General features: G+C 37.7%; 1 protein-coding gene across 1 annotated transcript; it reads left to right on the forward strand.

The window, feature by feature from the left end:
• Positions 1–2,316: 2,316 nt before the first annotated feature.
• GAS2L3 (growth arrest specific 2 like 3) lies at positions 2,317–15,180 on the forward strand (the record flags this gene model as incomplete). Its single annotated transcript, XM_083366775.1, has 8 exons — positions 2,317–2,334; positions 2,609–2,777; positions 3,337–3,455; positions 4,162–4,303; positions 9,779–9,842; positions 10,516–10,654; positions 13,211–13,318; positions 13,750–15,180. The coding sequence occupies 8 exons, from the start codon at positions 2,317–2,319 to the stop codon at positions 15,178–15,180; spliced, it is 2,190 nt and encodes a 729-aa protein (XP_083222901.1).
• Between the last annotated feature and the right edge of the window lie 313 nt (positions 15,181–15,493).

A 15,493-nucleotide genomic window follows, 5' to 3' on the forward strand; every position in this document is an offset into this window, starting at 1 on the left:
ACTGAAAAAAGTGACTTCTGACCCTTTTTCATGTTTATGACCATTGCAACATTGGGCATTTGGCAAATGATTCATATTTATGGGTCCCAGGGTCATGTGATCACTTTTTGTGACTTTCTGACAAGCAAAGTCAATGGGTAAGCCAGATTCACTTAACCATGGTACTAAAAACTGCAGTGATTCACTTAAATGTGGCAAGAAAGATCATAAAATGGGGCAAGACTCACTTAACAATGGTCTTACTTAGCAATGGAAATTTGGGGCTTAATTATGGTCATAAGTTGAGGACTACCTGTACTGGGCTGTAATGAGATTTCTGTTTTGGCCTATTCAGTTGTGACCTGAAACACTGTAGCTTATTCCATAAAAACCAGTCAGTTCACAGTTTAATTTGATATGTGAATCCAGCTAATAAATATGAAATATGAAAAGTAAAATTCTAGCCATCAATTTGTGAGCTTCACAATTGCATTTTAATTGATTCCAAAGACAGATGTAATATTATGAAGTGAGCCAATATAAAAATCTTCTGACATTTTCTTTCAAGTGTGCGGTTTTTTTTCCAAAATAGGCAGGCTTTGTGTGGCATTCTTGAAAAATGAAGATGCTGAACATTCTTCTAATAGTTCTTTTTTTTTTGAATATTTTCCTTTGTTCAAGCTGATAGTCTGCCTTGAATATTGGGCAGTATTTTTGTTACTGTGGTAGTTGGCTTGTTAAGGGCCTTGTTCAAATGTCTAGTATTCCATCATTTAATGAGAGCAGTATTTTTGGTAGCCTTTGCAACCATATTTTTTTCCTTCTAAAATGTCAATGAAGCCCCTTACTTTGGCCTGTTAAGACAAAGAGCTTTTTATGTAAATGAACTTTATTCCCTGGTACTCACTGTGGGAAGCTGAATATATTAGTTAGTAAAGACTTGTTCTACTTTCTGCCTTTTTTGTGTAGTATAAAAGAGAAAAATATCAGGAGGACACAAGTTTCTAATGTTCAAGTAATAAATGGTGGCATTTGTTTAGGATATGTGTTCCCAGCTGGCTAGAAACTGAGATTTTTGATGTAGTTTTAAACTTAGCACTTTAGCAATATTAGTATGCAAGTGAATTATTTTCTATATGTGATTTGAAGATAATTTTAAAATGAAATTTAAAAGGTTTTTGTTCTAACTATACAGCAGGATTTGCATTCCAAAACAATAATGTTCACAACATGGATATTTTTTCCGTACACAATTGATTATTCAGTTAATTGAAGTCTTATATACTTTAAGTGTTTCTATGGAAATTTGTAACAATTCAGATTTCAATTGCAGTTTGAATTCTTTCTATTCTTTGGCAAGTTGAGGACACGTTCTTCATATGAAGCTACTTTTTAAAAAACTGAGATAAATGTAAAATTATAAACAATGTTTAAATGTATGGGAAACTAATGTACAAAGTATAAATGTTATTTCATATTGATATACTTAGAATTATTCCAATGCTAACATTTTAACTAACTTAAGTAGATTGATCCCCTTCATGGATTACTGCCTTGTCATGGTGAAGGGGCTTGCGTAATTCAATGAAGCTATGAGCTATGCCATGCAGGGCCACCCAAGACGGACAGGTCATAGCAGAGAGTTCTGACAAAACGTGATCCACTGGAAAAGGAAATGGCAACCCACTCCAGTATCTTTGCCATGAAAACCCTATGGACAGTACCAAAAGGCAAAACGATATGACGCTGGAAGATGAGCCCCTCAGGTCGGAAGGCGTCCAATATGCTACTGGGGAAGAGCAGAGGGCTAGTACTAGTAGCGCCAGAAAGAATGAAGCGACTGGGCCAAAGCTGAAAGGACGCTCAGCTGTGGATGTATCTGGTGGTGAAAGGATTTTTTCTCCATAAGAGCCTGGAATGTAAGATCCATGAATCAAGGCAAGCTGGATGTGGTCAAACAAGAGATGACAAGACTGAACATCGACATCTTAGGAATCAGCGAGCTAAAATGGACAGGAATGGGTGAATTTAATTCAGATAACCATCAGGACGCGGTGGCTCAGTGGGTTAGGACACTGAGCTTGTTGATCAGAAGGTCGGTAGTTTGGCGGGTCGAATCCTGAGTGCCACGTAACAGAGTGAGCGCCTGTTACTCGTCCCAGCTTCTGCCAACCTAGCAGTTGGATAATTTTGGATAATCAGTATTGGTTTACTTTTTGTTGATCTGTTGGCTGTCTTTCCAATGTTGCAGATAAATGAATGAAAATAAAATGCAATTTGTCACTTTTAGTTGAAAGTCTCTTTTTTTCCTCCCATTCCTAGGAACATCCAGTTACCATGCAACATACAGCTCAGGTAGGCAAATTGAAATATTTATTAAATATTTCCTACTTTCTGATATGTATCTGAAGAACATAATTGACTATAATTTTAATGTTCAAATCTTGATGGATTGTACAAGCCAAATGCAGCTTTTAATAGAGCTAAAGTAGTCCCAAATAACAGTGAATCATGTTTTGTTGTTATGGACCTTCCATTTTTAAAGACATTGATAATGGATTGCAAATATGATCAGTTGTCACATGGTACTGAAATTGTAGTCGAACAGTCTTGTTGATATGTACCTTAGGTGTGGTTTGGAGATGATTTACCTATCAATCCACGAAGTCCACTGACTCCAAGGCATGGTCCTGGCCTGGCTGATGTTTTACTATATGACCAATGGATATCTGTCCGACATGAGGCGACTCTGATTCCTATGCAAGAAGATCTGGCTATCTGGCTATCTGGCTTGTTGGGTTTGTTTGAAGAACCATCTCACTATTGTAGAAAAAAAATGTAGGGATAGAGCTAGATTTAGAGTTCACACTGATAGAAGTTAAAACTGCTAATGTTACTGTTTCTCCTTTTATAGAAGTTTAGTCATTTGTTAAGAGTACATAATACTGCCTTTCCCTAAACAATTTTAAAATGCATGTTTGCTTTTTTGAAACATTGGCTAATCAGAACAGTGAGATTCAATATTTTTTCTAATTAGTATAATTTAAAGTACAGCCCAATGTACAAGTTGAAATTTAAATAATTATTTTAAAATATATCATGTGCTTTAAATATGAATGACATCTATGACATTCTGTATCAGTTTGGACATTGCCGCAATCCCACTCCAGTTAAACCACAATAAAAGGGATTGTTACAGAGGCTTTGAATAGTGAGATAGGCAGCATGTAAATTTAATAATAAATAAATAAACTATATTTTCTACTGATTTAGGTTGAAGCTTTGCTTATGAATATCTGGGTTACCAGTCTGAGTTTTATCTTCTCTCTACTAATGAAAATCATGGCTTTTCTATAGGTATTGAACTTAAAGCAGAGCATTTATTGGATGAACTTGATAATGGGGTACTCCTGTGCATTTTGATTGGAGTCATTCAAAACATAGTTAAAAGCTCTTGTAACCCAAATGATTTAAAAGTAAGTTCATTTGTTTTTTAAAAATTGCAATTATTTTTTTTAAAATTAATGAAAATTCATGTGACCAAGATTACACATTAGATGCACTTAGAATTAAAACAGATATAAAATAGTACATACAGTAGCTTGAGATGGTGCAGAATACATGAAAGTTGAGCCTCATATTAAGATTCTGTTAAAAAGAAAAAGTAATTTGGAAGATGAAAGTCTGCTGGTTAAAATTGTACATGACTTGAAATTCATTAGAAAAATGTGAATCATATGTTCAAGCTGCTGACAGATTTGTTCTAATTTTAAAATACTGAAGTAGTATTTTGGATATAAATACCTTGGAGGGTTTGTTTTGGATAATCATATGATACATGTTATTGCCCTTCTGGTATCTTTTGCCAGTAATATATATTTGAAGTGTCTTTCAAGCCATGTTTTCAGCTAAGTAAATGGGTCATCTTTTTTCTGACAACTAAAAGTGAATGTCACAAAGTTTGTGGTCTTTTTTGCCTTTTAGCCAACTCCTTGACAGTACTATTTTAAACAAATTTCCCCATTGCTTATTTATATACACCTGAGATTCTTTTGAAATATAATCTTTTTTGGGGGGAAGGAACCCCGTCCCCACTTTCCTTACTGGTTCTACTCTAGAAAAAGCCTTTATGATAAAATGTTTTGGAATATTTCCTGTTAAAATTTGTCTATTACTTTCCAGAATTTCCCTTTGAGAAAAGTCCCCTGTAAAAAAGATGCTCCTTCAGGATCTTTCTTTGCCAGAGATAACACAGCGAACTTTCTGAATTGGTGTAGATGCATTGGAGTGGATGAGACTTATCTTTTTGAATCTGAAGGCTTAGGTAACTTTTGTTGCTTTTTTGCATTGTTTTATTGAATTGTAAACACTAATTTCTTATATATGCTATTACTCACTTCTAAATTTAAAAGATAAGAGGTGTTTATATAAATGAGACCCTTCTGTATAGAAAAATATATTGGTATGTTTAATAAACACTGTTAAAACATGTAGAAATGCGGCTTTTGATACCATCGACCATAGTATCCTGCTGTGACGGCTTGAGGGGTTAGGAGTGGGAGGCACTGTTCTATGGTGGTTCTCCTCCTACCTCTCGGGCTGCTCACAGTTTGTATTGGCAGGGGGGCAGAGATCTACCCCAAGGCCCCTCACTTGTGGGGTGCCTCAGGGGTTGGTTCTCTCCCCCCCTCCTGTTTAACATCTATATGAAGCCACTGGGTGAGATCATCCATGGCTTTGGGGTGAGGTATCACCAATATGCGGATGATACCTAGTTGTTCATCTCCACCCCGAGCCAACCCAGTGATGCCCTTGACATGATGTCCCGGTGCCTAGAGGCGGTGCGGGTCTGGATGGGAAGGAACAGGCTCAGGCTGAACCCCTCCAAGACCGAGTGGCTGTGGATACCGGCATCTCATATTGTCCAACATGTTCCATCTCTTTTGATGGCGGGGAGGTATTGCCCCCCTCAGAAAGGGCCCGCAATTTGGGTGTCCTCCTGGATTCACGGCTTAACTTGGAGGATCATCTAACTGCTGTGACCAGGGGGGCTTTTGCACAGGTTCACCTGGTACACCAGTTGCGCCCCTTTTTGGACTGAGATGCTGTGTGCACGGTCACCCATGCACTTGTCACTTCTTGCCTGGATTACTGCAATGCTCTCTACGTGGGGCTGCCCTTGAAGTGCACCCGGAGGCTTCAGCTGGTGTGAAATGCGGCCGCGTGGGTGCTTATGGGAGTTTCTCGATACTCCCATGTTACACCACTCCTGCGCGAGCTGCATTGGCTTCCGGTTGCCCTCCGGGTGCGATTCAAGGTGCTGGTAATTACCTTTAAAGCCCTACATGGCTTAGGCCCGAGGTACTTGTGAGATCACCTGCTGCCATTGTCAACCTCCCATCGCCCGGTTCACTCCCACAGAGTCGGCTTCCTCAGGGTTCCGTCGGCTAAGCAATGCCGGCTGGCGACCCCCAGGGGGAGAGCCTTCTCTGTGGGCGTGCCGACCCTCTGGAATGAGTTGCCTCCGGAGCTGCGGATGGCCCCTGACCTTTGGTCCTTCCACCGTGACCTGAAGACCTGGATATTCCAACAATCAGGCCTGGACTGACTATAGTTTTAAATTTGGTTTTATTGGGTTAATTGTTAAGTATTTATTACATTAATTGTTTCTTTTTTAAATTTTGTATTTTAAGTTTTTTAACTTTTTATTGTTGTGAGGGAGAAGGGCGGCATATAAATTTAATAAATTCTAATTCTAATTCTAACAATGCTAAACAGGGTAAAGTATTTCTTCAACTGAAATATTAAAACAGTTTTGTTTTGGTGGACTTTCTGATAATAGAAGTTATTATAAGAGTTTTAAAATTTAGTTTGTCAAGTTTAATAATGTTATTGCAATACCTTTCCAACAGAATTGAGAGGAGTTTTTTTTCTAAAAATGTTGGGATTGTCTGATTTTTGCAATGTGAATTTGCATCAGGTTAGGCTGATGTTTTTGGAACATGTTGGTGTGATAATGGCTTTATTAATGCTTTCTGTGGGTTCATTGACAGCTCACTAGGTTCTTGGTAACTTTCAGATGCTGAGTTGAATTTGCAGGTGATGCATCACTACCAGTGGTGGGATTCAAACACCTGAACAACTGATTCTCTGCATGGACGCCACTTCCGAAAGTCTGTCCTGGGCCAGGGAAGCCTCCCCCAGGCCTCCGAGGCTCAGAACAGACTTCCAGAAGTGGTGTCCATGCACTTCCACTGGTCCGTTCTGGGCCTTGTGAAAAAGGGCTAGGACTTCATCTGGTTTACCAAAGTCAACAAAAAATTAGCTATCACGCGGGCAGTAGCACTGCCTTGTTTGCCTCACGTGCATGGTTGTGGCCCCATGCACACATGTGTGTTTAAAATGCTTCCCCCTTCTTTTCCCTCCGGTCTGCCAACTGAGAAAGGTTGGTGACCTCTGATCTAGACACAGTAATAAATTTGTGGTAGTCAAGAGGTATAGCCTAGTTAAAAAAACAACTATCCCATGTCTGCTTTGAAGCTTTTTGTATTACAGATCCTCATAGATTAAACAACCTTTTAAAAGTATATGTAAAACTGTGTTTGTTATGTTAATGAATATGTGAACTGCCAATATTTTTCAAGAGTTGAGAGGAAAGTTGCCTTTCCTCAAAATGGCAATAAAGATTCTTGATTATGAATCTCTGAATAAAGTATAATATGTACCTGGTTGCTAAATTAGGCCGTTGAATGAAGAATTTAATGTTAATAGTTAATAATCTGTTGATAATTAATCTTTTGCTTCAAGTCCTGGATTCTACTTTTATGTCTTTTTCCTAACTTAATAGCTATAAAAATACAAACTATTAATTATGTCTAGAGTTGTTACCCTCGGTTTATTACTCATCCTAAATAAATCTGATGTTGCATTTGCACCTCAAGGATTGGACTACCTACTTCTTGGTGTTTCAGGCTAGACCTTGTAACCAGCAGCTGCCAAACCAAATATTTCCAGATGGACTAAAATCTTATACTGCTCATTAAGAAAAATAGCTTGAAGATGTATTGATAATTAGGTGTTTAGCATTGTCCCTTTTAAGAATACATAGACATAGCTGTAAGCCCTAGACCTATATAAAATCAATGTTTAAATTGTTTGGTGTATATCCTTCTTAAAGAGTATTCTTTATGTATTTGCTTTGCATGGTGTGGGCTTGTTTAAATTTAAAAAAAATATTATTCAGAATTGTTAAAGGTATGGCAAAGTTCAGTTTATAAACAGTTTTTCAGTGGACAGGGTTTGTAAGACACAATGTCATTCAAGAATGATAGGATTGATATATCTCCTACACAGCATATTTTAATCTACATTCAGTTAATTTTTTTCTATAAAGGAACAGGGTCACCAACCCTGTATAATATTGCAGTTTTAAGGACATAATTCAGAATATTTTATAAGTGGTTACTGATTACAGTAGCTGGTTTTGTGGCATGAATATATGCTTTGTGTGTTCTTGGCATAGATCTGCAAGGACCCTTTTGTAAGTTTGTGGGGGTGAAATAAAGAGTGGGTTTGTGCCTAGACAATATTCATGTTGGGGCCATATGGGTCTCAAAAGAGTTTCACTGCATTCATCGTTACAAGTGCCATTGAATCTTTATACTTTTAAAAAGAGGCTAAACTCATTTTGCAGTTGTAAACCTGCCATAAGCAACTTGTACAAAACATTGAGCTGGGTGAGATATGCCTCATCATGGGGGCTGGACCATATTAATATGATACAGGTTGTCTAAACTCACCATAATGAAGACAGGAACATTCAAGGAGCAAGTCTGTTTAAATTCTGATTAATCAGATTTCTTTTAAAGAAATACAAGTATTGATAGTTTTACTTTCAAAAGTGAACCTTTTAAACTTGCTTCATTGCTCCTGCCCTTTTGGTGAAAGGAAAAGATAGCTTGACTTTTCTGAGGGGAAAAAACGCCTCACACCTGATTCTCATGTGACCATCCATTTCCATATTTTATGCAGTTTATTTCTTAGATAAATCTAGGGTATGATCTAGCCATTATTGAAGGTTTATAACTCAAACTAAATGTCAGGTGTTCTTCTGCTTGTACGGCCCAGATTATGCTGCCTTCTCTTTTACATGTTTAGAATTCTTTACTTACATTCAATATCTATGAAAATTATGGTTATTCTGATATGCATCTATTCTATTATACATCCTGAATGCATTTTTCCTTGCAGCTGAGAATTTTTCAAAGAAGGGACCACATAGGATAAAGCAGGATTTCTCAAAGTGAGGGTTAGGAACTCCAGAGGATTTCAGATAATTATGGAAAAGCCAGAACAGCATTTGGGACTCAATTTTCTGCTGTCTCTCAGAAAGTGACAGTTTGGGAAAGGACTCCTTTTATTGAAGAACTTCATATTAAGCATTAATGTTCCCCACCTGCCTTTCCAAAGGTCCAGAGAGCCTACCTCTTCCTCCATGGAAAGCTTTGACTGGCTAGGCTACTTACAGTAAGCTGGTGGCCCTGGCAGTCACATTGGTTCCACTATGCCAGGGGTAGGCAACCTCGGCTCTTTTATGACTCATGGACTTCAACTCCCAGAATTCCTGAGTCAGCATAGCTGACTCAGGCATTCTGGGAGTTGAAGTCCATGAGTCATAAAAGAGCCAAGGTTGCCTACCCCTGCACTATGCTAATATCCATGATTTCTGCTTTAAGCATTCCTCTCAACCCCAGTAGGGAATTGAAAATGTAATAAAAAATGGCCCTTATCATTGGATGTCTTCTTTAACAAAGGTTTATACCAACGCCTTTAACTAATCTGTTGGCTTATGTTTGAGAAGGTCATGGGAAGGTTTTTTTCAGGAGATGTCTTAAGATTCTGTTCCTCCTCATTGCTGGGAGATTCTGCTACAGACATATGGAAAGGACACAGGTCACTTTGGTGAAAGCTAAGAGAGGCATACTTAGCTAAACTTTGTGGACAGTTTGTCCAGGGATAGCAGGAAGGAAAATCGAGAGAGCGTGATCTTATGGGACAGTTGGTTTGCCCAAGCAGACCCCAAAGGGAGTGCTGATAGGGCTCCAGCACAAACCTCATGGCATGCATACTTGTAATTGGGTCGCTGTTAGTATTGGGAGCTAGGAAACATGCCTTTTCCATGGCAACCCTTGCTCTATGGCAGGGGTAGGCAACCTTGGCTCAGGAATTCTGGGTGTTGAAGTCCATGAGTCATAAAAGAGCCAAGGTTGCCTATCCCTGCCCTATGGGATACTCAGCCCTCTGAAGTTTGGCAGGCCTCTCTATCATCCTAGCCTTCTGTGAAGCTTTGAAGACCTGGCCTTTCCCCCAAGTGCTGGGATAAGATTGGATGATTGGAAATAAGAGGTTTGAGTTGGCATGAGGGTTTTGTTGTTTTTAATGGTTTAATGTGTTTGCTGTTATAGTTTTATACTGTTTTATATGTTGTTTTAATCTTTGATTCGGAGTGTCCCAGAGTTGCTTACAGGATGGGCAGTTATATAAATGTTTTAAATAAATACATAAATAACTAAATGCACTGCTAGATTTCCAAATCAATGATAGCTAAAGGAAGGTCTGGATGCCAAGCAAAAGTACATCAGGGAGTAGATTAGAAAAGAACTTACTGGTACAGACTTAGATGTTTACATATGAGTTACAAGTGTTGCAAATTTTGCTCCATGCTGTTGAATACAGGCAAGTACTCTAGGTTTCACTGAATTAATTTTTTTTCCTTATGTGCACAATTTTTTTTTTACAGTGCTGCATAAAGACCGAAGACAAGTGTACCTTTGCTTGCTGGAAATTGGTCGCATTGTATCAAGGTGCGTATTCATTGCTTTCTCCAATTAGATGCTTGAATGCATAGTAAGTCTCCCTAAAGGTTCTTAAGAGTTTCCTCAAGGTTCTTAAGAGCTTTCAGCCCAGACATTGGCTGTTTTCATAAGGTACATGATACTACAAACTAACCTAGTGCATTTCAGTTAGTGCTTGATTAGTGTATGGTTTTGTGTACGTGTCATGAAAATAGGTTAATTGATAAACCTCATTTTTAAGTTAAGTCTTATGAAACACAGCCATTCATTTATAATCCTATATTCCCTGGAAAGGCAGTCCAGGTGTCGTAGGATATTTTGCATTTTCCCACCTACAAGTGGAAAAGGAAGTCTTCCTTTGCCATTAGGTGAGATAATGAAAGAACCTCTACTGTCAATGATCCACAGTAGGGACCAAGTTTTACTGAAGAAGCCAATAACCCATAGGACAATAGAATGTTTTATTCCTGTGTTCTACCCTTGCTCCCAAAAGTACTCGGGAACAATGCCAGTTCTATAGCTAACCTAGGTAATTCTCCTTTTTCTTGATAGCAATGATTTCAGGTGTTCATGTGTTACATGTGTCATAATAAGTATAATAGCTATTCTCACCCTATGGTTATTGTCTTAGAATTTTGCCAGAATTCTAAATGTAGTATTTTATATATTTTTCTTTTTATAGACATGGAGTTGAACCACCAGTATTAGTAAAGCTAGAGAAAGAAATTGAATTGGAAGAAACTTTGTTGATGTCTTCTGATTGTGTTACCCCTATAGTTTCCTACAAATCATGCTGCCAGCATGGAGAATTACATGAAGCAGTAAGTAGCATGCATATTTCTACCTATGAAGCTATAATCTAAATCTTTCTGAAATCTGTAACCCAATGGTGAATTATGTAAACTTTCTAGGTATTTTGAATGACTAGATCATGCAATGGCCCAAGCTTGCTTGGTTTGGAATAACACATTATGCAAGCCAAGCCATTGTGGTTTATTAACTGTATTTAAAGTTTAGCATTTGGACAAAAACAGCAGTTTTTGATTTATCTTACAAATCATAGTCAGGCAAACCATGTTTCGCATGAAATATGAACATAGCCCAAGTGCCTGCAAATCACATTCCAACCAAAAATCTATCTATGTAATGTTGGTCAAGATTACAATAAAGCAAAACTGATTTTTTTTGTTACCAGCCATTACTTGTTTATGACTTTATAAATTATGAATTAGCGTGAAAGGTGAACCCATTTTATTGTCAGAGCATGACATCGCAGAAGAGAGCCTTCAAAGCCTTTTTTAACTCAGGGAACCACCTGTCTCAGCACTACATTTCTGATGTGTATTAGTCTTGGTTAATCTCAGGCAGTGTTGCAAGCTTTTTGTATGTAGTGTAGTTTTAAGCAATTATTGAAAAACTAAATTTATCTACTAGAAATGTGGATGTTCTGTTTGTCAATTGACAACACAGCAGGATAGATGCATGAGATTATAGGATGGATAGGATCAAAGGGATGATAGGACTGTCCTTGGAAAAACTGTGAGGCAGTTTGAAGTGACAAGCATTCATGGTCACCCAAGAGTTAGGTTTTAATCAATGGCATCTAACTAACTTGGTTAGTACCAAAGGAGGTTGATATCTCACTATTCATGTAATCAGGATAAGTCCTATCCAGAGTGCAGGTAACACAGAGTTGCTTAAATTGGAGCATGGTTCTCTTGATTGAAGGCTACTGATACTCATTATACCAGATAATGGCAGTTGATCTTTTCAAAGTGCTATTTGGTATAGATGTTCCTGGTCTGTGAATGCAAGCTTACTCAAGATCATCTCCCTTCTATAATTTTTGAAGGATTCCTAAAACCAGCACTCAGAGCTTAGGGGGAGTTTGTTTATTTTTATTTATTCAATTTATTTGCTGCCCATTTCACTATCATGTGACACTCTGGGGTCCTAGGATATATATCTTTGCTCTAGATAAGTGGCATTTGAATTCAGATATAAGAACTCTGAGCTACAATCTGGTTACCACCTAAAATCATTGTTACTTCATCAGGCTTCTTATCCAAATTTTCAAGTTGAACTTGTAAGTTGAAAAAATATTCTTTCTCCCCAGCTTTCCAAGGAGATTTATCTTGATGTATTGCTTGCTTATTACTATATTTTGATATATAGGTAGGCCTTAACCTATGACCACAATTGAGCCCAAAATTTCTGTTGCTAAGTGAGACATTTGTTAAGTGAGTTTTGTCACATTTTCAACTTTTCTTACCACAGTTTAAGCTGTAAAAGTATTTTTACAGCTGAAACTTTACAGTCGGTCATAAACAGTTCCTCTCAGAGACAAGGAGAGCACCATAACAGATTAAATGAGAAGAACTTTCAGTAATAAAGGAGAGATTTTTTTTATCAAAAGTTTAAAAAAATTAAGAACAGTATTTCTTGATAAATTTATAAAATACAAAATCACTGTAGTGAAAGTTCAGTACTAATGTAAATAAAAACAAATCTCTTTCATTGGAGTTGCTGAAGCTTCCATGCAGAAGAGACACAATTATTTTACAGAAGCTAATCAAACAATAAAAAGAACATCAAAAAGCCACTTTAAGATCTAGCTGAGGGTTAATTTGAATCAGCATCCAGCCAGTACATTAATGTTTAAAAGTAGACATAAAAAATATCAAAAGCCTTGGTGGAGCAGTGGGCTAATGCCTCCTTAAGTAACACCAGCTGCCTGCAATTAGTGCAGGTTCGAGTCCCACCAGGCTCAAGGTTGACTCAGCCTTCCATCCTTCCCAGGTAGATAAAATGAGGACCCAGATTGTTGGGGGCAATAAGCTGACTTTGTAATAATGCCGCTTGGGGGGGGCCGAAAGCCCTAATAAGCAGGCATATACTTAGAATGAAGGCTATTGCTAAGCACATTGATTTGTGCTTTAGAATTGTAAGCCGCCCTGAGTCTTCGGAGAAGGGCGGGATATAAATGGGATTAAAATAAATAAATAAAATAAATAAAATGTGCAGTTAAAATCTAGTCAGTCTTAAAAAGCAAACAGTAGAAAGGAAAAAGATGGAGACTTGACACTCTGACTACTTCCACTTAGAATTGTTACCTTCTAGATCCTCTTCTGAGGTACATCCATGGTCATCCAAAAGTCCTCTTGAGTCATTCCCAGTAGCTCCCGTTCATAACTGGGGAGCATGCTGGCAAGGAGCCAGCTTTGGCAACAAAATTGGCTGTCTTTTCAGCAGGAGAGAAAAAAAATCCTGCTGGCTCAGAACACCCTCTTGGGGGCAGGTCCAAATTGTGTAATTCACATTTAGTGTTGCTTTTAGTATATATTATATAAAGATAACAGCATCTTTGTACAATGTAGGTTAAGCATATTGCTGAAGATCCTCCTTGTAGCTGTTCTCATAGATTTTCAATTGAGTATTTGTCTGAAGGGCGCTATAGATTGGGAGACAAAATACTGTTCATTCGAGTAAGTACACGTTTTCAGTGATTTTGCTCAGTCACTTGAACATCAATCTTAACCGAGTGGGAATTTATTCCTTTTCAAAAGATGACAATATAATTTAATTGCTAGTACCTTACCTTAGTGATATTATCTGCCTAATTTCACTGCCTATCTGAAAATGTCCCACTGTTACTGATGCTTGGAAATACTTCAGCAATCATTCTTTCTCTTTGCTGCCATAATGCTGGGCAGCTTGTACTTTTCTGCATCTCTTGGTCAGCAGTTGTTGTTGGTGTGTGTGTGTGTGTGTGTGTGCGTACAATATTTCTGCTTTCTAGGTATGGATGGCAAATGGGAAAACAATGTTAAAAGCATTTTAATATTTCATGCAATACCTATGTTGCTTAAGTGCAATCAGTTATAATCAATAAACCTTTTATCTCCTTTTCTATTAGATGTTACATGGCAAACATGTAATGGTACGTGTTGGTGGAGGCTGGGATACTCTTCAAGGTTTTCTTCTCAAGTATGATCCTTGCCGAATGCTTCAATTTGCAACGTTGGAACAAAAGATTTTGTCATTTCAAAAAGGTGCTTCTGGTGATACAGTTTCTGATTCATCTGCTAGACCTCCACAGCCTCCACCCATGAATCCCATATCTGCCATTGATGCATATCATAAACAGAGTTCAAAGGCCTCTACTGTAGTTTCAGTTTCAAAAAATCCTCGTGTAGGTAATAGGAAACAGGCAGGATGTAAGTTGTCCCAACCAACAGTTCTTTCTTCTTCAGAAGCAGTAAAGCATTCCTCACCTACAGACCAGTTGACACAAAGCCACCCCAAATTAAAAGATTCTTTAGTAAATAACATTCAGTCATTTTCCAAATCATCAGAACCAATTTCAAAAAAGCCAGCTCCACCTTCTCATAGCCTTAGATCTGTTTCAAAATACAGACGAAATATAAATAAGTGCTCATCATCAGCTCAGGGGAGAACTGCTTCAACACCATCAGCATCTCTTCAGAAATCTACTGTATCATCTATCAAGCCTGCGTGTTCCCAAAATTCTCCAACTGTACAACATCCTGCTCTAGGTTGTTCAACCAATAAACTTTCAAAGTTGCCTGAAACGGCTACAAGGGCAGGCTGTCTAGAACACCAATCTCCTAATAGTGCAGCTGGGCTCAAAAATGTAGACAAATGTAAGCCTCTTTCAAAAACCTCAGCAAAATCTGTAAAAATAATTAACAGAAACTTAAATGTGTCTAAGCCGTCTTGTCCTCAAACATCGTCTACAATGCCTACAAAAATAATTTCCCAAAATAACAGTCAAACATTACCCACACAGTTTTATTCACATAGAGGGAAATTGGAAAGTAAGCAAGCCAAACAGAAAACTGGTCTTGGCCCCAAACAGCTGAGGTTTAATTCCTCTCTTACAAACGATAAGCAGAGCAGCTTATCTGCTGCTGAGCAGACATCTACAGTAGATGTAAAGAGTAAAAATTCATTTTCACCTGTTAATAATTCTTCAGCCAAGAAGAGACCAGTTCAAAATAGCAGGATGAAAACACAGGTAACAGCTGATGTAACAACACATTCTGATCGAATGCCATTATCTATTGTGCGTCTTCCTCAAACATCAACCATAAATGGGACGAAGAAAAAGACATTAAAGACTAACGTCAAAAGTCAGGCACAGGTCAAAGTCTCCCAAAAGAATGATAAAGATGTTGATTCAACCACTAAGGATCCTGTTTTAAAAGAAAAAGCTGCAACTGTTTTAACTAAAGGAACACAGGTTAGGTTAAAAGATTCCACAGTAAAGTCAAAACAGGATGATAATTACTTTGTTGTGACTGGGAATAAGAAACTCAGAAAGTAAAGTACTCAGAATTTCAATTGATTATTGCAATATATTTTTCTAATAGCTACCTTATACTAGTAACTTTAACAAAATAACAGTACAATAATTTGAATGCTAACTGCCTTGGAACAGGAGAGTTTAAAAGGTTTCCTAGTCCCCACAAGTGCAATAACTGACTGGATTACAAAAAGGCACTTTATCACAATCTGAATTATAATTATTTTGGGATCTATTTCTCACATTGATGTTAAGATGATAAGGATGCTCCCAATAGGTCATTTATTGCTCAGGTTCATGTGGCAAATATTTGTTAATGAATTGTAAGGTGATG

This window comes from Vipera ursinii, assembly GCF_947247035.1.
Source record: "Vipera ursinii genome assembly, chromosome: 6".
NCBI lineage: Eukaryota > Metazoa > Chordata > Lepidosauria > Squamata > Viperidae > Vipera > Vipera ursinii.